At 32.8% G+C, this 25,379-nt stretch overlaps 2 protein-coding genes across 4 annotated transcripts; both read left to right on the forward strand.

The window, feature by feature from the left end:
- Window positions 1-24,600, forward strand: LOC7480077 (carotenoid 9,10(9',10')-cleavage dioxygenase 1). Of its 3 annotated transcripts, XM_002298394.4 has the most exons (14): window positions 4-553; window positions 3,797-3,867; window positions 3,961-3,975; window positions 5,019-5,130; window positions 5,703-5,802; window positions 5,911-5,973; window positions 6,102-6,212; window positions 6,296-6,480; window positions 7,357-7,495; window positions 8,156-8,273; window positions 8,361-8,462; window positions 8,614-8,865; window positions 9,052-9,163; window positions 9,535-9,743. In XM_002298394.4, the coding sequence occupies exons 1-14, from the start codon at window positions 326-328 to the stop codon at window positions 9,562-9,564; spliced, it is 1,638 nt and encodes a 545-aa protein (XP_002298430.2). In that variant the 5' UTR covers window positions 4-325; the 3' UTR covers window positions 9,565-9,743. The 3 variants fall into 3 exon arrangements, 2 of the variants coding, with proteins under 2 accessions (XP_002298430.2, XP_024443779.1); XR_008058074.1 differs by lacking the exons at window positions 9,052-9,163; window positions 9,535-9,743 and adding an exon at window positions 24,410-24,600 and having other exon boundaries at window positions 1-553; window positions 8,614-8,973; XM_024588011.2 differs by lacking the exons at window positions 4-553; window positions 3,961-3,975.
- Window positions 14,775-25,257, forward strand: LOC7465013 (carotenoid 9,10(9',10')-cleavage dioxygenase 1). Its single transcript, XM_024587965.2, has 14 exons — window positions 14,775-15,620; window positions 18,839-18,909; window positions 19,002-19,016; window positions 20,026-20,137; window positions 20,710-20,809; window positions 20,927-20,989; window positions 21,118-21,228; window positions 21,312-21,496; window positions 22,704-22,842; window positions 23,487-23,604; window positions 23,691-23,792; window positions 23,944-24,195; window positions 24,488-24,599; window positions 24,967-25,257. The coding sequence occupies exons 1-14, from the start codon at window positions 15,393-15,395 to the stop codon at window positions 24,994-24,996; spliced, it is 1,638 nt and encodes a 545-aa protein (XP_024443733.1). The 5' UTR covers window positions 14,775-15,392; the 3' UTR covers window positions 24,997-25,257.
- The last annotated feature ends 122 nt before the right edge of the window (window positions 25,258-25,379 follow it).

The following is a 25,379-nucleotide window of genomic DNA, read 5'->3' on the forward strand; positions in this document are numbered from 1 at the left end:
ATCGAGTGGGAGTAGGGATTTAGTGGCGGCGGTGGATTCAATGTCTCGTAATGCAGAGAATCTTCAATAAACAGAGATTAGCATAATAATAATAATATCAAGCGCAGCAGTAATGCCCGGCACCTACGTCCTCGAAGAATTTTCTCCAAAACAAACAAAAATCTCCCGCTCCAATGGCTCGCGCCTCCCATACACAATCAAGTGGTCGGCATCATCGCCATTAGACAAACACAACCCTTCTCCTCTATAAAAAAAGACACGCAATGCAACTTCTTGTTGTTTCCATCACAAGTTAGTACCATCTCTGCTAGGAAGAGAAACCGAAATGGCGGAGAAAAAGCAAGAGAACGGCGTCGGAGCTGGATGCCTAATAGTGGAGGTGAATCCAAAGCCGCAAAAAGGACTGACTTCAAAACTCGTCGACTACTTGGAAAAGCTGATTATGAAATTGATGCATGATACCTCTCAATCACATCCTTATCTCTCCGGTAACTTCGCTCCGGTTGAAGAAACTGCTCCCGTTAAGGACCTTCCTGTAGAAGGTCACCTCCCTGTAAGTACTACTTGCTAATCACTGTTTGGCTTCATAATATTATATTATATAAATAATATCTGAAAGTAATAAATGATTCATATACTGATATACTCCTTAGTTAATTACTAATCAGCTAAAGCCCGCTTTGTCGCGGATCGTATCAGAAGCCTTTTTGTAACATAAATAAATATAATATTTACGTGTTCTACCGTGTTTTTTTATATTAAAAAAAATAACCTAAATTGAAAAATCAATGCTTAAATGCATTAATAAACATAAAAAATAGTTATTAATACTAATTAAATATTAAATGATAAATATAAATTAAGATATTGGTGTCTCAAGAACTTCTTCAAAGAAAGCTTTTTTTATCTAATTATATGAAAAAAACTAATTTAAATCTCATCCAAACAAAATAATTATTATTAGAATAATTTATCCTTTTATCACTACTTTTTTTAAATATAGATTTTCTAGATATGTTATTTGTTCAGTAAAAACTAAAAATAACTAGAATAAATATAATAAATGTTTAAATATACCTTTTTGATTCATGTAATTTTTTATTAAAAAATTGTTTTTTTAAATAATAGTTCATAAAAATTGATAATTAGAATGACCTAAAATTTATTTTCATAAAATATTCACGATGGAAAACATAAATTAATTTTTTGCATATCCATGTAGAACAATCAACCGAATGATTGTTAAAAAAAAAAAAAAAACTTGAATCTTATTAAAAAAAAAATTAAATTAACTGGTATCATCAAAATACAATCTTAAATATAACTCTATTTATTTAATTATAATTAAGTTTAATTAAATTTTAAAAAAATAATCACTAATGGTCGAAAAAAAAGTGTTTGCTATTCAATTTAAAAAATAAAGAGCAATTAATTTAAAAGCTCTAATAGGGAAAGGAAAGAAAGACATTAAACCCTGATTTTCCAATCCAAATATCTATATTCTTTGTTTATAATTGTTTGAAACTTTAAAAAGTCTTCAAATATATTATTATAGAATGTTTTATCTTTCAAACCATAACAAATTGAACAAAAATGCACTTGTATACTTTTTAATGAAATTATTATAACATTATTTATCTATTGATGAAGAAAATATAGTAATATTTAAAAATTCTTCACAAATCTAACTTACCGAATAACAACTCTCTTTTTATAATCCTGAAATGTATTTAGAAAATCAAATACTTAAAACCCTAATTAACTAACAAAAAAAAAGTAAAACCTTAAACCCTACCCTACCCTTCCAATCCATTTTTAAAAATAAATCTAAAATTGAATAGTATTTAATGGAATAATAATCTAAAAATAATAATTAGAAATTTAAATTAAAAAAAAAAAACAAATAAGGGCTCATAAAATTAGCCAAGTAGCCTTGGTCTACAAGACCTGTTTCTAGCCCAAACAATGATGGTTAAGCACATGCAAGCCTGCAAAGATAGGGTCATATGCCAGGCTCACTTGTATATTTTTGGTCAGAATGGATGGATAACACATCGTTTATAATAAAAAACAACTCGTTATCCACATATGAAAATAAAACTTTAGCCACTTTAGATGACTGAAAAGTTAGGTTTCAACTTTTAGGTCTAAAAAACTAATTTCAAACTTTTTTTGAACTAAAATCATTTAAGAAACACTATAGAGATCTCAATAAACCATTTATAGTCTTAAATTACCATTTAATCGGTTAAAAAAACTAAACTAAAAAAACTTTTCGAGCTCTACCTATTTTTTCAGTAAGATAAAGGCTAAATAACATCTTAATGAAACTTTTCTTATTAAATGAGGTCAATCGATTACTTTGTCTCTTTTTTATTATTTTTCAATGATTCTCTATCTCTTTTTAAATGCAGGGATTGAAAATAAAAAATAATAAAATTTTAAATCAAAATTAAAACTTCAAAAACTGTAGAGGCTATAAAGGAAGAACAAGGAAAATAAGTGGATTAAAAAGAATTTTTTGTGAGAATTTCAAACTGGCCATGGTTTTTTACTTGTTTTACACTTTTTTTTGAATTATGTGATTCTACTGCAAATTCAAAATATAACTCATTAAATTCAATCATAAAGGGATGTAGTTGAAAAAAAGAGTAGGGGTATGAAAATGAAAAAAAGAGAGTGGACATTATGGATTCAAATAGTAAAACCATGGAGTTCATTCTCTGGTTGAAATCTAATCATCTTAAGTAGCTAGAAAGTTAGATTTCCAACTTTTATGTCTCAAAAAACTCATTTTCAACCATCCTTTACACTAAAATACCTAAGAAACATCATAGAGATTTCAATTAATGAACCCATTCTTCATAAATCAACATTTAATTTGTTAAAAAACAAAAAAACAACTCAAATTCAAAAAAGTTCCTAAGCCTCGATCTTTCTTGTTTTTTTGCAAGATGAAGGCTAAACAAAACTTCGATTGAACTTCTTTCATCAAATGAAATTTTTTGACTACAAGATCGATCTTGTTAAAATGTGGCTAACCAACAACTTTCTCAATTCTTTATCATTTTCTAGCAATACTTTCTCCTCTTTCAAATCTTGAGATTGAAAATTAAAGAAAATGAACTTTTAAATAAAAACTAAAATCTCAAAAATTATAAGGGCTGTAAAGGAAGAAGAAGGAAAATACATGGACTAAAAAGAATTTTTAGCAAGAATTTCATATTGCCACAAAGTTTTCCATTGTTTTTCAGTTTGGTCTTCTTTCTTTAAATTTTGTGATTCTACCATAAATTCAAACTATAGCTCATTAAATTCAACCATAAAAGACGCAATTAAAAAAAAAGTTTGAGTAGACAAATAAATAAAAAAATTAGGCACTTTGATTCGAATATTAAAACCGCGAGCTCTTTAGTTATATTGTAATTTATGTAATGTAATGTAAATTGTCTCCGTTTTGTAAACTTCACCATTCATTACGTTCTGTTGTAGTTGGAAATTCCATGATTATTGGCTCGTTAATTAAGTAATCAGAAATAAGATTAACGGATGTTGAATGGCCGCTGGAGTTTACTGGTAAATTCTAATAGAAAATTAGACCGATAAAGCTCAGCACAGTACGACAACATATATATTAAGTAATGAAAATGTTCAGTTTAACAAAGATTTAGAATTATTAACGGTAATATACTAATCTTAAATCAATTAAAAGAAAAATAGACCATATCTGTATAGTTTATTTATTTTGTTAGGCAATAAAGTTGAAATGAAGTTTCACTGATTTTTCTTTATTTAGGAATGCATGAATGGGGAGTTTGTGAGGGTGGGTCCTAACCCGAAGTTTGCACCCGTGGCTGGATACCATTGGTAAGTCGATGTTTGTTTGTCATTGTAAATGAAAATGAAGTGGTTGTTCAGTTGAACATTTGTGCCAAATCCTTTTTTTGGCTGCTTGTGCAGGTTTGATGGAGACGGGTATGTTGCACTAATACATTGCTGATTTTGGTTTTTCCTCTACTCCTCTCTGCATATATATATATATATATATATATATATATATATATATATATATATATATATAGAGAGAGAGAGAGAGAGAGAGAGAGAGAGAGAGAGATAAACGTTCCAGTTCCTATGATGTGATGGTTTTTGTTGACCTAACATCTTATGTTCTGTGTCCAAATGCTCTTTATAATGTTGAGCGCATTCAATCCAATGCGTGCCTGTTCCATAATTTTCTGGTAGCAGTGGACTGAGTGAAGTGCCTGGTGTTTCCCTTTTCTTCTCTGCCAGGCTTGTCGATAATAGTTTACCTAGTTTTACTTGGAATTGTTGTTATAGTCAATGTTTAGTGCCTTGACATGAAACCCAAAGTGAGGGTTGAGTCTTTTGTGTTCGTAACTGCTTCCTTGATGTATGTTTAACAGGTGCATATAAGTCACCCGAATTCGATCTGGTGATAGATATTGGAAATGCATACAGAGTATTTTCAAACATAAGCATCACAGTAATATTGAACTTGAAAATAAATTGCAGTGGTGTCTGTAGGCAGGACACAGTCAAAATCTTGCATTTGAGAACGAAGTATTCATGTACCAGAGAGTTTGATTCATCCATGATAGTTTGCATATATATTTATCTTCTTATGATGCATATACAAGAAAGAAAAAAATGGTTTTCTATGCAAGAACTCTTCACAGAGCCTGATTTCCGTTCCTGTCATGGACATCAACTCATGCATTAACAATTATTTGAAGTTGGTTCTGGTAGATCTGTTGCGTGTGATTCTGTGAGCCGACTATTGGAATGCCAATGCACAAACCTAATGTCCTTCATAACAATTCATGATAAGCTGTTCTCTTTTGCGTTATATGTAGTGGTCATTCCATTTTCCCTTCGCAACTTTTCTCCCTTTATAAATGTTTAGATTCTGAGTGTTATATGCTGCTTTCGTTCCATCAGGATTATCGTTATCACTTGCCAAGTCAATTATGTTAATTTATTTTGTCAAATGATAGAATGATTCATGGTATGCGCATCAAGGATGGAAAGGCAGCATATGTCAGTCGATTTGTCAGGACATCACGACTTAAACAAGAAGAGTTTTTTGGAGGTGCCAAGTTTATGAAGGTACGGTCCTGAACCACCTGAAAAGGGTTTCGTTTAAGATGGAATTATTTTGTGACATTTCTGGGGGATCATTTTTACCTTACGTACAAAGCTCTGATGTTCTCATTATCCAACTCTAAAAATTCAAATAGCTGTTGTGATTTTAAACGATTTGAGATGTGTAACAGTAAGGTTGTGGAAAGTATGTAATGCCCTGCCTCTCTTCCGAGTAACAGGTTATTCGTTACATAAATATTGCGAGTAATGCTCCATCTTCCTTGATTGGAGTTCCCTAACAGTATTCTTATTTGTCTCTGTATGCTTCAAGTATAATAAATAGCTGAGTTTATTCATTTATGAATCATTCCTGGGAAACAGCAGATTTGAATTTTACAAGGTAAATATTGTAATCTCGCTGCAAAGTTAGTAGCCTTGAGTTAATTTTGAATCTTTAAGATTGCTTGATGCTCTAAAGGCGCCTGAATGCTCTCGTACGTCCTGTAGCTTTGCTCATAAACCAAGAGTATATGAGCCTTTTGCTGCATATTTTCTCTCGAATAATTGTCTTCTGTTCTTTGACCTGTCATTTGCAGATTGGAGACCTCAAGGGGCTGTTTGGATTACTTATGGTTAACATACAAATACTTCGACTGAAAACAAAAGTATTGGATAACTCATATGGAATTGGGACCGGTAAGTTGGGTTTCTTTTGGCTGGCTATGAAGTTTGGTCTAGAGATGCCATTATACATATCAAGCATCCTCATAAAATTGAAACTAATTGTCTGCAACCCTCTTCCAGGTAATACAAATCTCATTTATCACAATGGAAAACTTTTAGCACTTCAAGAGGCAGATAAACCCTGTAAGCTCATCTTCTCTCTTTAATTTACTTGTGAGAAGATCATAGAATTTCCCGAGTGAGAAAGGTGTGCGGTGCTCTTTTGCGGTCCTTTTGTGGAGAACTGGAGTGATGCCCTTTGAATCTTGCAGACGTGGTTAAAGTTATGGAAGATGGAGATCTGCAAACTCTTGGCCTGTTGGATTACGACAAAAGACTAAAACATCCTTTCACTGCTCATCCAAAGGTGGATCCATTCACTGGTAATGTCCAACTGCGTGAAAGAAAATTCAGCAACTAGTTTTACTGAAGTGGAATGCTAACATTAAAAAATCCCTTCTTGCAGGAGAGATGTTTACCTTTGGGTATTCACATGAACCGCCATATGTGACATACAGAGTCATTTCAAAGGATGGTGCCATGCATGACCCTGTACCAATAACAATATCAGACCCCATCATGATGCATGACTTTGCAATTACAGAGAACTATGCAGTTTTTTTGGATCTTCCTTTGTACTTCCGACCAAAGGTACAATAATGTCTCAGTTATTGCAGTTTCTGGACACAGTTCATAATACTTATACTACATTTCTCCTAAGAAAACAACACTCTAGCATTTTCAATTGATTATACGTGGAGGGAGAGAGAGAGGGGGAGAGAGCTTGGGGGGGGGGGGGCTAGATTCTTGATTAGAATATGGAAAGCAGGAATGATTGATTTTGAGGTTGTGAGTGATTTGACTGCATGCCTGTATATTTTTTAAAGATAAATGACTCTAAACATTGCATAATCTGACATGTCAACCTAAAACCTAACCAGATCAAGTCAGTGGAAAAACCCAGTTTTTTTTTTTAACTAAAATGACATCAATTTTAGGTTTTTTTAAATAAAAGTAATGAAAACACCTGCGTTAACCCTCCCGGTTGGCGACTCCAGCCTTGGGCCGGGTCAACCTTAGGCCTAGTATTTTAACTATGCTCTAAATAGAAAAAATATCAGGCCAGTAATTTCAAAAAACACTGAACAAGTCAAGTTCCATGTGTTAGTTTCTGTTAATTGTAACCTAGACTAAGCAAAAGCACTGCATAATGCTATGCATGGGTTAATTATAAAATGCCTCTCGAATCTCGTCCAACCATAAGAAAGTTATGGTTGTTTTCTGCAAACTTTTATTCCAAGTTCTCGACCAAATATGAATGAATATCAGTTTCCTTCACTGTCGGTTTGCTTTTCGCTTTCTCCCAGATTTTAATTCTAACAGAACTTTCTGGACAGCTAAAAGCATCCATATGTAACTTGCATGAAAAGTCACTTTAGTACTTGAGTTTTTGTACTAGATTTCATTCATGGTATGGAATGTAAAAGAAACAATGAGCCTTAAATATTTTCCTTGACAACTTTTCAGGAAATGGTGAAAGATAAGAAGTTCGTATTCACATTTGATGCAACTAAAAAAGCTCGTTTTGGTGTCCTTCCACGATATGCAAAGGATGACCTCCTAATCAAATGGTTTGAGCTTCCAAATTGCTTCATATTCCACAATGGTGAGCTCCTTTCTTTCACATGTTTTAAATTCCAAAAACATTAGCCTCCTGAGTTGATAAATATGTAATATGAACACACTTAGCCAGCATGTCTTTAGGTTATTGTGCTTTATCCTGGTTTCTATCACTGGCTAGGAATTTGATCCTTTGTGTCTTTAGCTTACATCAAGCTTCATTGTCTGATTTGCTGGAACCGCCTAGCCAGATCTTCTTGCCAATTAAATTCAATCAACATAGAGGCATCCTCTTGCAAAATATGTAGCCAACGTTTACATGCATGTTTTTCAAAAATTGTCACCCTTGGCACTTGACATGCGTATTGTTGACAATCAAATTTAGAAGACATAAATTAATAAGTCAAAGTGATGTAAACAAATATATATAAACTGCAGTAGGCTGTCTTTTAGGTTTCTCTTTAACCTTGAAAAGTCTCTTTATATGCCAGCTTGCTGTTCCTAAATTTATAGTCTGGCTTCTCTTATGTGTAACGTAAAAAAGTTGACTTCATTTTTGGAAGTGAAATTTTATTTTGCCAATGCCGCTGATATATCTTTGTGGAATTTCAAATATACAAAGGCTTCTATTTGCTTATGAACAAGACGCCAGGTTTTTTCCTGTCTTCATGAGTCCGTTCTAACTTTATCTGCTGACTTTTGTTAGCCAATGCCTGGGAGGAGGAGGATGAGATTGTTTTAATCACTTGCCGCCTTCAAGATCCAGGTTTCGATGTGGCCAATTGGGCTGTCAAAGAAAAGCAAGAGAATTTTGTAGATGAACTGTAGGAGAAATATGAAACATTGCAGTGAATTTTTCAGGAGTTTGATTTTTAAGTGTTTCTGATGGCCCTTTTTTTCTTTCGGAGCAGGTATGAGATGAGATTCAATATGAAAACTGGTGTAGCTTCACAAAAGAAACTATCAGAATCTGCTGTTGATTTTCCCAGGGTGAATGAGAGTTACACTGGCAGGTTTACATCTACTCTGTGCAGCATTTGTGTCAATGAAGTGCTGTTCTTTGGTTTGAGTACATTTTGCTGTTTCATATTTTACATGTGGTGTTGAGTGAATCAAGTCCTTTTCCTCTCATTTTCATCTAATGATTGTCTTGTGTGAATTCAGGAAACAAAGATATGTATACGGAACCCTTCTGGACAGCATTGCAAAGGTCACAGGGATTGTCAAATTTGATCTACATTCAGAGCCTGAGCCAGGAAAAGGAAAGATTGAAGTTGGAGGAAACGTCAAAGGCATCTTCGACCTTGGTCCTGGTAGATTTGGTTCAGAGGCTGTCTTCATCCCTCGTGAGCTAGGCACCACTTCCGAGGAAGATGATGGATACCTGATGTTCTTTGCACATGATGAAAATACTGGGTAATTGCTTTCACTTTCACTTTCAGCAATGAAGACCTGGCTTTCACTTTCACTTTCCCTTTGACTTTTCTGTTTCTGTTATTCTTTCCGAGGGGCATTAAGGACGGGGTGGTTTGCAGGTTCATTTAAGGTTTAAGCTTATTTCATGGTTTATTTAGAAATTAACTTTCCATCTTTAACATGCAGAAAATCATCAGTGAATGTAATTGATGCAAAAACAATGTCAGCCAATCCTGTTGCAGTTGTTGAGTTACCACACAGAGTTCCATATGGGTTCCATGCCTTCTTTGTTTCAGAGGTGAGCGTAATCTTGGTTGCTTCCGGACTTTGTTTAATTTGAATCCTCCATACTCGATTCATTTCTGAACTTCCTTGCACTGGAAGTTGTTTTCGATGAGAGGGAGGAAGGATTTCCAGGGAGTTGTGGAGTGATGCCATAAAAATTTTAAGTTTTTTTTTTCTTTCCTCATTGAGAAATCAATCAACTGAAGTTAGGAAGCACCAAAGAGTTGATGAACAAATAACAGCAAACAGGTATTGATTTGATTCGTAAGATGCGGAGATTGAGTCGACCATCTTGGATACCAAGCAATGGAACAAGTATCTGGGTAGCTACTTTTTTATTTTCTGTGCTGTGATTCTAACCATACTTGATCACATGTTGAACAGGAACAACTTCAAGAACAGGAAAAACTGTAATTGCGCAGCAGAGTGTCTAGACAACCATTTCGGCATGAGATGTCAGACCATCTGTCAAACGGAGAACCGGAAGCAAAGTAATTTACATTTGTCGTTACCTCTTACGCTGCAGTTTATTCCTGTATTCACTGCAAACCTTTAAACTATAAAAGCAAAATAAGAATAATTCTGCGCTCTTACATTCTGATACAACAATTACAGAAACACGCGCGCAAATACAATCCATGACAGGAGTTACCACTGTTCTAGTTCTATTCCAACCCAGTTACCCAGAGTAATTTGTCCTAAATTGAACTTGAGAATACCCTTTTCTTTGCAGCATTGAATGGCTCCATCAAACATTTCGTCAAGTCCATACCTAAATTTGAAACCAGAATTCAGTAGTTTCTTTGAGGACACACCAGGGATTTTAAAGCCTACAACATCCTTTAAATATCTGTCTAAAAAGAAACATGAGCACTTGGTTACTTTTCAATTTTGAAGATTAAGTAAAGAATTTTGCAGAAAGGAATAGAGATTACCCACTCTAATGATGGTATTGAGTGCTCAGGGTACTTGGCACAAGAATTTTAGACATCTCTTCAATTGTTATTATGTCTGAAGAACAAATTTATCTCCCTTTTGCTTCAGGATATTCAAGGATGAAATTATGTGCCCTAGCCATATCATCAATGTGTACCATAGATGTTTTGATGACTAATTTGTTTTGTTCATGATCACCTGAAATGATCTGTTAGATCAACAGCTTTCAGAATATCATAAAAAAAAAACTCATTTAATGTGCAAACCTTTAGATATCAAAATTTCAAGGATAATTAAGGAGTTATTTGTGAAACTTCAACCAAGGTCTAAGGTGCAAAAAGTGCGGAAATACAAGAACTAAAATTGTTCAAATCAAGGGTCAATTTGAGTTAAATTGAAAGTTTGATGAGAAATAGGAGTTAAATTGCATAATCTAGAAACCAAAGACTCAGTTGAAAAAGACATGTAAATTAAAGGATCTTAATTAATATTTCTAAGGATGCAATTGAAAAGAATAGAAAGTTTTTGGGTCAATTAAGGGTGCATATGTTGAAATTAGAAGAAAAGGGACTATATTGAAATTTCCTAAAATTTATTTGAAAACTCTAATTTTTAGGGTTTAAACAGGCTTTAATAAAGAGAATGAATGACATGCCGTTTAATCATTGTGCCTTCTTATTCTTCCGCCAAAAGGGTTGATCAGGAGGTCACTTTCAGACGAATGAAATCGGCATCTCCGATCATCTCAGAGGCTCTAATCAGCACCAATCGAACAAGAAAAACTTCCTTTACAAGTATAAAAGTATCCTCATCAAATGTTTGTACCTCATTGAACATGATGAACTTGACAACATCTTGTCCCTAGTCAGTTCCTCTACATTGTCAGATTCAAGATGATCGAGAGCTAACCTTCCAATCAATGAATGTGGAATCTCAGACCTACAAATCAAGTATGGTTTGTTCTCAATGGTAGATCTACATCCTTTTTACAAGATTCAGGTCCATAAATGATGCGATTATGTCTTAATCTCCACAATGATCTCGATAAAATACTTAACTCAGTCAGCTATGATTGAAGAACAAATTCACCCATGAAAGAAAAGATTCCAAATTGTTCCTCATGCTTGGATTCAATTTAAAAAAGAAAAAAAGGAGACTAGACAAGTTTTGGAAGAGAAAGAATAAGAATCTTTCATAAAATCTCTTGGCAAAACCATCATTGTTTTGCAATTGCCTGTTTTGGTTTGCTTATAAAAGGATAGATGCTCTTGAGTAGTGGATAAAAAAAAGAAAGAGAAAATAGATAGGGGAAACACAAAATGAAATCACTGAGAAAATAGAAAGGAAAGATAAAATTTTTTTGAAAGAAGTTCTTGAGTTATTGAGAGAAAACTCCAAAGAAACATTGTTCAAAATAAAGAAAAAGGAAAGGCACAGAAAATCAAGGATTAGAGGAGCTAGAAATTAAGGTAAAAGAAGCAAGAAACTACAAAAAAAAGGACACGAGGGACGGAAAAAGCATTGCATTTACAAGGTATACACCTACCTTAGATGAGAGGTTTTAGCTTATTAGTCACACTCTCTCTTTTTTTAATGCCTTTTAAACTTTTGTATGATTGTTTATTATTCGTACATTATGTTTTAGTTGTTAATGCTTGTGTTTAAATGCATTTACTCATGTTTGAACTAATATACATATGCATGTTTAAGATAAAATTTGAGGCATATTTTGTAGTTTTAGGGCTGAAATTTGATGTTATTAATGTTGTTTAAGAGTCATTTCAGCATGTTTAGATGTCTAGTTTAATGGACAAATCTATTTTTATTCTTTTTGTTTCTCAACAAAATGTGACTATATGTTGTTCTTGATGAAATATTAGGTTCATAAAGCTAAGTTCATGATAATGTCAGTCAAGAATAGATGTTAGAATCAATAAAACAATGTTTGTAATTAAGGATATGTCTTTTGATTTGTTTATGAAATGTATGGCTAAATCGTTGTTTTATGTTTCCATTTGCTTTCTTTTATGTTCATAAGAGTTTTGGTAGATCAATACAAGCACATTTGAAGCAATTTTGATTGGTTTAAGGTTTGTTTCTGGGTTTTTTAAACTCAGTTTCTAGGTTTATGTATTTTATAGGTTTTCCTAGGTTTTGAGTTTAAATGTTCATAGCTGTTAAATTTGATTTCTCATAAATGGTTATTTTAGCCCGCTTTATGTAATTTGATGAAATATTAAACCTATATGTAATGATTCTCTTCCATTGTTTTCTCTATTAATTACTTATCTTGGATCCATCGATCCTTAAAAATCTGAATGCTTGAGTTTGTGTTTTTGACTGTCGAGTTTGATTTCAAGTCATTCTTGGTTTATTTTTCTTATCCAATGCATCATTAGACTTTAATATTCCATACTTTGTATTTCTATGCCTTTGACTGGATATGATTTGACCTAAATTTGTAATTTAGTTTCTGGATTCTTTGCTAGTTCTTCATGTTTTTGGGAAGATTCAAACAAAAATATTCTTTAATTTTTGTTCCTGTAAATCCAAGGATAGGTCATATTTTTGGGCATTTGGGCTTGGACTGGGAAGCCCATCCCACTTTTTAATTTAACTTTTAAGCTTATGATTTTTAGTCGAGAGCGTGTTTGACAAACACTCCCTACTGATTCTTTTTTAGTATTGTTACATTTTCTTTTTAATGTTTTCTGAACATAACCCTTGTTTTTTTTTAATTAATTCAATTTTATGACTTCAAGAGATTTAATTTACAATATTTTTTTTATGTCTCTCATATTTTGCTTTTTATTATTTATTATTTGGAACTATAACATATACGAGAGGTGTTTTCTAATATTAAATAAATATGTTTCCTTTCATAAAAATAACAAATTTTTATTTAAAAAAATGCATTCAAATATTTTTTTATTGTATATGACCAAGTATCTAAAGTAAATAAATAAATAAATAATACAATTCATGATTTTAGCATTCCTTGAAAATACCAAAAAATAAAATTTAAAAAATATTTATATATTTTTACATGCATTTCTGGATTTAATAATAAGATTATAATATGTTTTGAGTGAGAAAAGAGTTATTACGTTGAGAAACTGATACAAAGATCCTGGGAATTGTTTGTCTTTAAAGTTGTATATGTTGCACAATCTAAAGTTTAAGAGTGAAAAACATCATTTATGCTTTTTTACTTCAAATTCCGTGTTGCAATTTCAAAGACAAACATACATTAAGAGAGATGTGAGTGTCATAATATTGGTAATTATAATTAATTATAATTAAAAGAGCTTAGTGTTTCACTGTGAACTGCATAGTGTAGTCCATAATAAAACACTGAGCAGTTTGTTTGTTTTTTTTTTTATGCCTTTTCATTTTTTTCATTTGTTTTTTTCTTTTTGATGAATTTTTTTTAATTTAATTTGTTAATGTTAAATTTTTTTTCTATTTAGTTATCAGACTTTCATGACACAGATCCTGGGTTTAACAGGTTAACCCGAATTTTTTTTTTGCTTTTTTTCTTTTTAATTAATTTTTTTCGTTTAATTTAGTTTATTAATGTTAAATTTTTTTTTATTTAGTTATCAAATTTTCATGACACAGATTTCGGGTTTGACGGGTTAACCCGTCAAAATTTTTTTCCTGAGCAGTTTTGTTTTTTTTCCCCGTTTTTTATGTCTTTCACCGTGGACTACACACTGGAGTCCACCGTGAAAAGGTTAATGCCTTTAGGCTTTTTTTTGCTTTTCTCTTTGTTTTTTTTAATGAATTTTTTTTGTTTAATTTAATTTGTTAATGTTAAATTTTTTCTATTTAGTTATCAGACTTTCATGATATGGATCCCGGGTTTGATAGGTTAACCCAGATTTTGTTTTTTGGTTTTTTTCTTTTTAATTAATTATTTTTCATTTAATTTAGTTTGTTAATGTTAAATTTTTTTCTATTTAGTTATCAAACTTTCATGACACAAATCTCATGTTTGACGGGTTAACCCAGTTAATTCTGGGTTAACCCATTAATTTTTTTTCTATTTAATTATCAAACTTTCACGACACGAATCCAAGGTTTGACGAGTTAACCTGGTTTGAAGGGTTAACCCAGTTAATTCAGATTTTTTTTATTTTTCTTCATTAGTTTTTTTTCTTATTATTGGTTTTTTTTTCTTTATTTTTTAAATTAATCTATTTAACTATCACACTTTTATGACATGACCTTGTAGCCAGACTCACATCCAAAGCTTTTGGATCTGATGTTATAGCCATACCCACTTAAACTTGAGTTATGCAAGTTTAATATTATTATTAATATTATAAATATTACTCTTGGGCCAAGCGTTGTAATTAGACCCAAGGCTCCTAGATATATCTTTCAAAAAGACCTAACACTTTTAGATCTTAGCATTTTTTGATATTTTTTATGCAAAACTTTTAGTTTTTATTTTTTTTAATATCAATACATCAAAATCATATAAAAATATTAAAAATTTTAATTTTTTAATTTTTTTTCTAATAAAAAACAAGTTAAAATTCACTTCGTATTATCCGCCGCAATCCTTATTAAGTGCAACTGTTCGCATTTGGGATACGGGAGCTATGCTTTTTAGGCGCTGAAGACAGGTGAAAGAGACCTTATACCTAGAACACACCAACAGCCTTTTAAAAAAATAATAATCGATTGAGCTTGTTATTGCATAAGATATTCAATTGACAGCCTCAACATTTTTTTTAATTCGATGAACAGCTAGGTTTCTTTTGACATTTTCTTAGCAAAGGCACCATACCTCTATCTGTCATCAAGTGACAACCAATTGAGTAAGCCAACAACATAGCATTTTCTTAGTTAGCAAAGATACCATTCTTCTCTGTCCTTGATGACCAGAAATTTATCTTTTGATGCTTTCCTGTCCTTGTTAAGAAAAGACTTTTTTAATCGTTCATACCAGTCTAATCTGCTCAAAATAACAACAACAGCAGCAGGAGGAGCAGCAGCAGCAGCAGCAGCAATAATAATAATAATAATAATAATAATAATAATGTCAAGCGCAGCAGTCATGCCCGGCACCCACGTCCTCGAAGAATTATTCTTCAGTCATCCAGCATCAATTTTCTCCAAAACAAACAAAAATCTCCAGCTCCAATGGCTCGCACCTCCCATACACAAACAAGTGGTCGGCATCATCGCCATGAGAAAAACACAACCCTTCTCCTCTATAAAAAAAGACACGCAATGCAACTTCTTGTTGTTCCCATCACAAGTTAGTACCATCTCTGCTAGGAAGAGAAGCCGAAATGGCGGAGAAAAAGCAAGAGGACGGCGTCGGAGCTGGATGCCCAATAGTGGAGGTGAATCCAAAGCCGCAAAAAGGACTGACTTCAAAACTCGTCGACTGCTTGGAAAAGCTGATTATGAAATTGATGCATGATACCTCTCAATCACATCCTTATCTCTCCGGTAACTTCGCTCCGGTTGAAGAAACTGCTCCCGTTAAGGACCTTCCTGTCGAAGGTCACCTCCCTGTAAGTACAAGTACTACTTGCTAATCACTGTTTTGCTTCATAATATTATATTATATAAATAATATCTGAAAGTAATAAATGATTCATATGCTCCTTAGCAGTCAGCTAACGCCCGCTTTGTCGCGGATCGCATCAAAAGCCTTTTTGTAACAAAAATAAATATAATATGTACGATTATGTACCTGTTGTAGCGTGTTTTTGTATATTAAAAAAAACAATTAATCATGAATTGAAAAATCAATATTAAACATAAAAAAATAGTTATTAATATCAATTAAACACTAAATTAAAAAATTAAAAAATAAATACAAATTAAAATATCTATCATCGAGAACTTCTTCAAAGTTTTTTTATCTAAATATATATAAAAAAATTAATTTAAATCTCATCCAAACAAAATAATTATTATTAGAATAATTTATCCTTTTCTTATCACTATTTTTCTTAATATAGCTTTTCTATATATGTTATTTGTTCGGTTAAAACTAAAAGCAACTAGAATAAATATATATAAAAAACTTTTTGTTTAAATATGGTTTTATGATTCATGTAATTTTTTTTATAAAAATATAGTTTTTTAAAAATAATCATTCATAAAAAATTGATAATTAGAATGACTTGAAATTTGTTTTCATAAAATATTCATGATGAAAAACATAAAAAAATATAGCATATCTACATGGAATAATCAACGGAATGATTTAAAAAGAAAAAGTTGAATCCTACTAAAAAATAATATTAAATTGACTGATATCATTAAAATAAAATCTTAAATATAATTTTATTTATTTATTTTTAATTAAATTTTAAAAAATAATCACTAATGGTTGAGAAAAAAGTGTTTGCTATTTAATTTTAAAAATAAAAAGCAAATAACTTAAAAGCTCCAGTCAACAAAGGAAAGAAAAACCTTAAACCCTAACTTTCCGATCCAAATATCTATATTCTTTGTTTATAGCTGTTTGAAACTTTAAAAAATCTTCAAATAATATTTTATAGAATGTTTGATCTTTTAAACCATAACAAAATTGAACAAAAATGCACTTGTGTACTTTTTAATGAAATTATTATAAAATTATTTATCTATTGATAAAGAAAATATAATAATATTTATAAATTCTTCACAAATCTAACTTACCTGATTATAATTCTCTTTTTATAATCCTGAAATGTATTTAGTCGTGATGAAATCAAATACTTAAAATCCTAATTAACTAACAAAAAAGGTAAAACCTTAAACCATACCCTAACATTCATTTTTAAAAATATGTTTAAAATTGAATAGTATTTAATGAAATAATACTCTAAAAATAATTATATAAAATTTAAATTAAAAAAAAAACAAATAAGGGATCATAAGTAGCCTTGATCTACAAGGCCGGTTTCTAGCCCAAACAAAGTTGATTAAGCACACACGAGATTGTAAAGATAGGGTCATGTGCCTAGCTCACTTGTATTTTTTTTGTCAGAATAGATGGACAACACATCGTTTACAGCAAAAAACAACTCGTCGTCCACTTATGGAAATAGAACTTTAGCCACTCTAGGTGACCGAAAGTTAGGTTTTCAACTTTTAGGTCAAAAAACTATTTTCAATCTTTTTTTTAAACTAAAATCACTTAAGAAATATCCTAGAGATCTCAATAAACCATTTCTAGTCTTAAATTAGCATTTAATCGGTTAAAAAAAGTAAAGAAAAAAAACTTCTTGAGCCCCAACTTATTTTTTTAGTAAGATAAAGGCTAAATAACATCTTAATAGAACTTTTCTTGTTAAATAATGTCAACCAATCACTTTATTTTTTTTATTATTATTTAATGATTTTTTCTCTCTCTTAAATGGAGGGACTGAAAATAAAAAAATAATGAACTTTTAAATCAAAATTAAAACTTTAAAAATTATAGAGGCTATAAAGGAATAACTGGGAAAATAAGTGGATTAAAAAGAACTTCCGGTGAGAATTTTAAACTAACCATAGTTTTTTACTTGTTTTGCATTTTTCTTTGAATTATGTGATTCTACTGCAATTCAAAATATAACTCATTAAATTCAATTATAAAAGGATGTAGTTGAAAAAAAGAATAGAGGTATGAAAATGAAAAAAAAGTAGACATTATGGATTCAACTAGTAAAACCGTAGAGTTCATCATCTGGTTGAAATTTGATCACCTTATTACTAAAAAGTTAGATTTCTAACTTTTATGTTTCAAAAAACTCATTTTCAACCATCTTTTACACTAAAAATACCTAAAAAACATCATAAAGATCTCAATAAACCCATTCTTGGTCATAAATCAACATTTAATTTGTTAAAAAACAACTCGAATCCAAAAAAAGTTTTCAAGCCTCATTCTTCTTGTTTTTTTTTTTTTGGCAAGATAAAGTCTAAACAAAACTTTAATTGAACTTCTGTCACCAAATGAAACATGTAGAAAACAAGATCGATCTTGTTGAAATGTGGCTAACCAATAACTTTCTCTCTTCTTCGTAGTTTTCTAGCAACATTCTCTTATCTCTCAAACCTTGAGATTGAAAAATAAAAAAAATGAACTTTTAAATCAAAACAAAAATCTCAAAAATTATAAGGTCTATAAAGGAAGAAGACGGAAAATACATTGACTAAAAAGATTTTTTAGCGAGAATTTCATATTGCCACAAAGTTTTCCATTGTTTTATAGTTTAGTCTTTTTTTTTTTTGAATTTTGTGATTCTACCATGAATTCAAACTATAGTTCATTAAATTCAACTGTAAAAGAATGCAATTAAAAAAAGTTTGAGCACACAAATAAATAAAAAAATTAGACACTATGATTCAAATATTAAAACCTCGAGCTCTTTAGTTATATTGTAATTAATGTAATGTAAATTGTCTCCGTGTCCATGTGAAGTTTATAAACCATTCATTACGTTCTGTTGTAGTTGGAAATTCCATGATCATTGACTCGTTAATTAAGTAATCAGAAATAAGGTTAACGGATGTTGGATGACCGCTGGAGTTTACTGGTAAATTCTAATAGAAAATTAGACTGATAGAGCACAGTACGACAACATATATATTAAGTAATGAAAATGTTCAGTTTAACAAAGATTTAGAATTATTAACGGTAATATACTAATCTTAAATCAATTAAAAGAAAAATAGACCATATCTGTATAGTTTATTTATTTTGTTAGGCAATAAAGTTGAAATGAAGTTTCACTGATTTTTCTTTATTTAGGAATGCATGAATGGGGAGTTTGTGAGGGTGGGTCCTAACCCGAAGTTTGCACCTGTGGCTGGATACAATTGGTAACTCAATGCTTGTTTGTCATTGTAAATGAAAATGAAGTGGTTGTTCAGCTGAGCATTTGTGCTAAATCCTTGTTTGGTTGGCTGTGCAGGTTTGATGGAGACGGGTATGTTGCGCTGATACATTGCTGATTTTGGTTTTTCCTCTACTCCTCTCTGCATGTATATATATATATATATAGAGAGAGAGAGACACATGAACGTTCCAGTTCATATGATGTGATGGTTTCTGTTGACCTAACATCTTATGTTCTGTGTCCAAATGATATTTATAATGTTGAGCGCAATCAATCCAATGCGTGCCTGTTCCATAATTTTCTGGTAGCAGTGGAATGAGTGAAGTGCCTGGTGTTTCCCTTTTCTTCTCTGCCAGGCTTGTCGATAATAGTTTACCTAGTTTTACTTGGAATTGTTGTTATAGTCAATGCTGAGGCTTGTCAGTGTTCAGTGCCTTGACATGAAACCCAAAGTGAGCGTTGAGTCTTTTGTGTTCGTAACTGCTTCCTTGATGTTTGTTTAACAGGTGCATATAAGTCACCCGAATTCGATCTGGTGATAGATATTGGAAATGGATACAGAGTATTTTCAAACATAAGCATCACAGTAATATTGAACTTGAAAATAAATTGCAGTGGTGTCTGTAGGCAGGACACAGTCAAAATCTTGCATTTGAGAACGAAGTATTCATGTACCAGAGAGTTTGATTCATCCACGATGGTTTGCAGATATATTTTTCTTCTTATGATGCATATACAAGAAAGAAAAAATGGTTTTCTATGCAAGAACTCTTCACAGAGCCTGATTGCCGTTCCTGTCATGGACATCAACTCATGCATTAACAATTATTTGAAGTTGGTTCTGGTAGATCTGTTGCGTGTGATTCTTCTGTGAGCCGACTATTAGAATGCCAACGCGTAAACATAATGTCCTTCATAACAATTCATGATAAGCTGTTCTCTTTTGCGTTATATGTAGTGGTCATTCCATTTTCCCTTCGCAACTTTTCTCCCTTTATAAATGTTTAGATTCTGAGTGTTATATGCTGCTTTCGTTCCATCAGGATTATCGTTATCACTTGCCAAGTCAATTATGTTAATTTATTTTGTCAAATGATAGAATGATTCATGGTATGCGCATCAAGGATGGAAAGGCAGCATATGTCAGTCGATTTGTCAGGACATCACGACTTAAACAAGAAGAGTTTTTTGGAGGTGCCAAGTTTATGAAGGTACGGTCCTGAACCACCTGAAAAGGGTTTCGTTTAAGATGGAATTATTTTGTGACATTTCTGGGGGATCATTTTTAGCTTACGTACAAAGCTCTGATGTTCTCATTATCCAACTCTAAAAATTCAAATAGCTGTTGTGATTTTGAACGATTTGAGATGTGTAACAGTAAGGTTGTGGAAAGTATGTAATGCCCTGCCTCTCTTCCGAGTAACAGGTTATTCGTTACATAAATATTGCGAGTAATGCTCCATCTTCCTTGATTGGAGTTCCCTAACAGTATTCTTGTTTGTCTCTGTATGCTTCAAGTATAATAAATAGCTGAGTTTATTCATTTATGAATCATTCCTGGGAAACAGCAGATTTGAATTTTACAAGGTAAATATTGTAATCTCGCTGCAAAGTTAGTAGCCTTGAGTTAATTTTGAATCTTTAAGATTGCTTGATGCTCTAAAGGCGCCTGAATGCTCTCGTACGTCCTGTAGCTTTGCTCATAAACCAAGAGTATATGAGCCTTTTGCTGCATATTTTCTCTCGAATAATTGTCTTCTGTTCTTTGACCTGTCATTTGCAGATTGGAGACCTCAAGGGGCTGTTTGGATTGCTTATGGTTAACATACAAATACTTCGACTGAAAACAAAAGTATTGGACAGGTCATATGGAATTGGGACCGGTAAGTTGGGTTTCTTTTGGCTAGCGATGAAGTTCCAGAGATACCATTTTACATATCAAGCATCCTCATAAAATTGAGTGTTAGAAGAAACTAATTGTCTGCAACCCTCTGATCCAGGCAATACAAATCTCATTTATCACAATGGAAAACTTTTAGCACTTCAAGAGGCTGATAAACCCTGTAAGCTCATCTTCTCTCTTTAATTTACTTGTGAGAAGATCATAGAATTTCCCGAGAGAGAAAGGTGTGCGGTGCTCTTTTGCGGTCCTTTTGTGGAGAACTGGAATGATGCCCTTTGAATCTTGCAGACGTGGTTAAAGTTATGGAAGATGGAGATCTGCAAACTCTTGGCCTGTTGGATTACGACAAAAGACTAAAACATCCTTTCACTGCTCATCCAAAGGTGGATCCATTCACTGGTAATGTCCACCTGCGTGAAAAGAAATTCAGCAACTAGTTTTACTGAAGTGGAACACTAACATTAAAAAACCCCTTCTTACAGGAGAGATGTTTACCTTTGGGTATTCACATGAACCACCATATGTGACATACAGAGTCATTTCAAAGGATGGTGCCATGCATGACCCTGTACCAATAACAATATCAGACCCCATCATGATGCATGACTTTGCAATTACAGAGAACTATGCAGTTTTTTTGGATCTTCCTTTGTACTTCCGACCAAAGGTACAATAATGTCTCAGTTATTGCAGTTTCTGGACACAGTTCATAATACTTCTAAAACAAATGAATGAATGGTTTACGAGGTTCAGCATGATACATCACTCATGCATATGAGTGTGTCTTTGATGAATATCTATGCAAGTGAAAGGTAATCATCTACCAGAGATTTAAAGGTTCTTATTTTACGTTTTCTGCTCGTACACTACATTTCTCCTAAGAAAACAACACTCCAGCATTTTCAATTGATTATATGGGGGGGGGGGGGGGGGGGGGGGGGGGGGCGGATATCAACTCATAAAAATATAACTAGATTCTTGATTAGAACATGGAAAACAGGAATCATTGATTTTGAGGTTGTGAATAATTTGACTGCATCCCTATATGTACATGTGTAATTTTACGCAATCCAATCAGGTAAAGTTTTTTTAACCCTCTATTTAAAGATAAATGACTCTAAATCAATGTTATAAGACCTTGCATGACCTAACAAGTCAACTTAAAACCCAAACAGATGAGGTCAATGGAAAAACCCAATCTTTTTTTTTACCAAAATGACATTAATTTTAGGTTTTTTTAAATAAAAGTAATGAAAGCACCTGTGTCAACCCTCCCGGTTGGCGACTCCAGCCTTGGGCCGGGTTAACTTCTGGGCTAGTATTATAACTATGCTGTAAATAGAAAGAATACCAGGCCAGTCATTTCAAAAACACTGAACAAGTCGAGTTCCATGTATTAGTTTCTTTTAATTGTAACCAAGTCTAAGCAACAGCAAAGCATAATGCTATGCATGGGGTAGTTATACTATTTTGATTTTATTCACCATCATTTTTATTTTAAAGGTGAAGGAATGAATGCTGGTCGCTCATCTCTGTTGATATTTTTGCAACCAACAGAACATCTAGCTAATTTCTAGCTAGAAAATACCACTCAGGTCTCGTCCAACCATAAGAAAGTTATGGTTGTTTTCTGCAAACTTTTATTCTAAGTTCTCAACCAAAATGCATGAATATCAGTTTCCTTGACTGTCGGTTTGCTTTTAAATTTCTCCCAGATTTTAATTCTAACAGAACTTTCTGGACAGCTAAAAGCAGCCTTCTGTAACTTGCATGAAAAGTCAAATTAAGACTAGAATTTTGTTCTAGATTTCATTCATGGTATGGAATGTAATAGAAACAACGAACCTTAAATATTTTCCTTGACAACTTTTCAGGAAATGGTGAAAGATAAGAAGTTCATATTCACATTTGATGCAACAAAAAAAGCTCGTTTTGGTGTCCTTCCACGATATGCTAAGGATGACCTCCTAATCAAATGGTTTGAGCTTCCAAATTGCTTCATATTCCACAATGGTGAGCTCCTTTCTTTCACGTGTTTTAAATTCCAAAAACATTAGCCTCCTGTGTTGATAAATATGTAATATGAACACACTTAGCCAGCATGTCTTGTGCTTTATCCTGGTTTCTATCACTGGCTAGGAATTTGATCATTTGTGTCTTTAGCTTACATCAAGCTTCATTGTCTGATTTTCTGGGACTACCTAGCCAGATCTTCTTGTCAATTAAATTCAATCAACAAAGAGGCATCCTCGCACAAAATTTGTAGTCAACTTTTCTATGCATAGTTTTCGAAAATTGTCACCTTTGGCACTTGACATGCGTAATGTTGACAATCAAATTTAGAAGACATAAATTAATAAGTCAAAGTGATGTAAACAAATATATATAAACTGCAGTAGGCTGTCTTTTAGGTTCCTCTTTAACCTTGAAAAATTATGCCAGCCTGCTGTTCCTAAAATTATAGTCCGGCTTCTCTTATGTGTAACGCGAAAAAGTCGACTCTATTTTTGGAAGTGAAATTTTCTTTTGCCAATGCCGCTGATATATCTTAGTGGAATTTCAAATATACAAAGGCTTCTATTTGCTTATGAACAAGACGCCAGATTTTTTCCTGTCTTCATGAGTCCGTTCTAACTTTATTTGCTGACTTTTGTTAGCCAATGCCTGGGAGGAGGAGGATGAGATTGTTTTAATCACTTGCCGCCTTCAAGATCCAGGGTTGGATGTGGCCAATGGGGCTGTCAAAGAAAAGCAAGAGAATTTTGTAGATGAACTGTAGGAGTAATATGACACATTCCTGTGAATTTTATGGTAGTTTGATTTTTAAGTGTTTCTGATGGCCTTTTTTTCTTTCCGAGCAGGTATGAGATGAGATTCAATATGAAAACTGGTGTAGCTTCACAAAAGAAACTATCAGAATCTGCTGTTGATTTTCCCAGGGTGAATGAGAGTTACACTGGCAGGTTTACATCTACTCTGTGCAGCATTTGTGTCAATGAAGTGCTGTTCTTTGGTTTGAGTACATTTTACTGTTTCATATTTTACATGTGGTGTTGCGTGAATCAAGTCCTTTTCCTATCATTTTTATCTAATGATTGTCTAGTGTGAATTCAGGAAACAAAGATATGTATACGGAACCCTTCTGGACAGCATTGCAAAGGTCACAGGGATTGTCAAATTTGATCTACATTCAGAGCCTGAGCCAGGAAAAGGAAAGATTGAAGTTGGAGGAAACGTCAAAGGCATCTTTGACCTTGGTCCTGGTAGATTTGGTTCAGAGGCTATCTTTATCCCTCGTGAGCCAGGCACCACTTCCGAGGAAGATGATGGCTACCTGATATTCTTTGCACATGATGAAAATACTGGGTAATTGCTTCCCTTTTTAATTAAAGCTTCCTTCTTACCTCAATTTGTAAATCTGTCAACGATTATTGCTTTATCTTTTTAATTCCATCCAAGGATCCAACTTAATAAGTGGGTTTGACTGCTCCACCAAGGAAGATCTGGCTTTCACTTTCCCTTTCCCTTTCCCTTTGACTTTTCTGTTTCTGTTATTCTTTCTGAGGGCCATAAGGACGAGGTGGTTTGCAGGTTCATTTAAGGTTTAAGCTTAATTCATGGTTTATTTAGAAATTAACTTTCCATCTTTAACATGCAGAAAATCATCAGTGAATGTAATTGATGCAAAAACAATGTCAGCCAATCCTGTTGCAGTTGTTGAGTTACCACACAGAGTTCCATATGGGTTCCATGCCTTCTTTGTTTCAGAGGTGAGCGTAATCTTGGTTGCTTCCGGACTTTGTTTAATTTGAATCCTCCATACTCGATTCATTTCTGAACTTCCTTGCACTGGAAGTTGTTTTCGATGACGGGCACGAAGGATTTCCAGGGAGTTGTGGAGTGATGCCATAAATTTTAAGTTTTTTTTCTTTCCCCATTGAGAAATCAATCAACTGAAGTTAGGAAGCACCAACGAGTTGATGAACAAATAACAGCAAACAGGCATTGATTTGATTCATAAGATGCGGAGATTGAGTCGACCATCTTGGATACCAAGCAATGGAACAAGTATCTGGGTAGCTACTTTTTTATTTTCTGAGCTCTGATTCTAACCATACTTCATCACATGTTGAACAGGAACAACTTCAAGAACAGGAAAAACTGTAATTGCGCAGCAGAGTGTCTAGACAACCATTTCGGCATGAGATGGCAGACCATCTGTCAAACGGAGAACCGGAAGCAAAGCAACTGTTATCACTGCTACAAACACCCCCTCATCTACCAGAGAGGTGGTATTCAACTGTCATATTTCATACTCAACTTTACGCAAATGTCAGTTTTTATGTTACCAGGATGACTACTTATATGAGTTTTCTCCAATTTATTTTGCTTAGAATAATAAAGAAAATCACTAAATCTTCAGATTAAGTTAAACTTCATGAAATAAATTAGATAATTCCTATATATTCATAGTGAATCCCTAATATAATATAATAGTAATTAAACATTTTTTAAAGAAAAAGTATAAACAACTCCCAATTCGATTGGGA

The sequence above is a fragment of the Populus trichocarpa genome, chromosome 1 (assembly GCF_000002775.5).
Source record: "Populus trichocarpa isolate Nisqually-1 chromosome 1, P.trichocarpa_v4.1, whole genome shotgun sequence".
Lineage (NCBI taxonomy): Eukaryota > Viridiplantae > Streptophyta > Magnoliopsida > Malpighiales > Salicaceae > Populus > Populus trichocarpa.

Coding starts and splice junctions, on each gene's coding strand:
- LOC7480077 (XM_002298394.4), top strand. CDS start 326: ATGGCGGAGAAAAAGCAAGAGAACGGCGTCGGAGCTGGATGCCTAATA. Junction 554..3,796: donor CTGTAGAAGGTCACCTCCCT/GTAAGTACTACT, acceptor TTCTTTATTTAG/GAATGCATGAATGGGGAGTT. Junction 9,164..9,534: donor ATGCCTTCTTTGTTTCAGAG/GTGAGCGTAATC, acceptor CATGTTGAACAG/GAACAACTTCAAGAACAGGA.
- LOC7465013 (XM_024587965.2), top strand. CDS start 15,393: ATGGCGGAGAAAAAGCAAGAGGACGGCGTCGGAGCTGGATGCCCAATA. Junction 22,843..23,486: donor TTGCTTCATATTCCACAATG/GTGAGCTCCTTT, acceptor GACTTTTGTTAG/CCAATGCCTGGGAGGAGGAG. Junction 23,793..23,943: donor AATGAGAGTTACACTGGCAG/GTTTACATCTAC, acceptor GTGTGAATTCAG/GAAACAAAGATATGTATACG.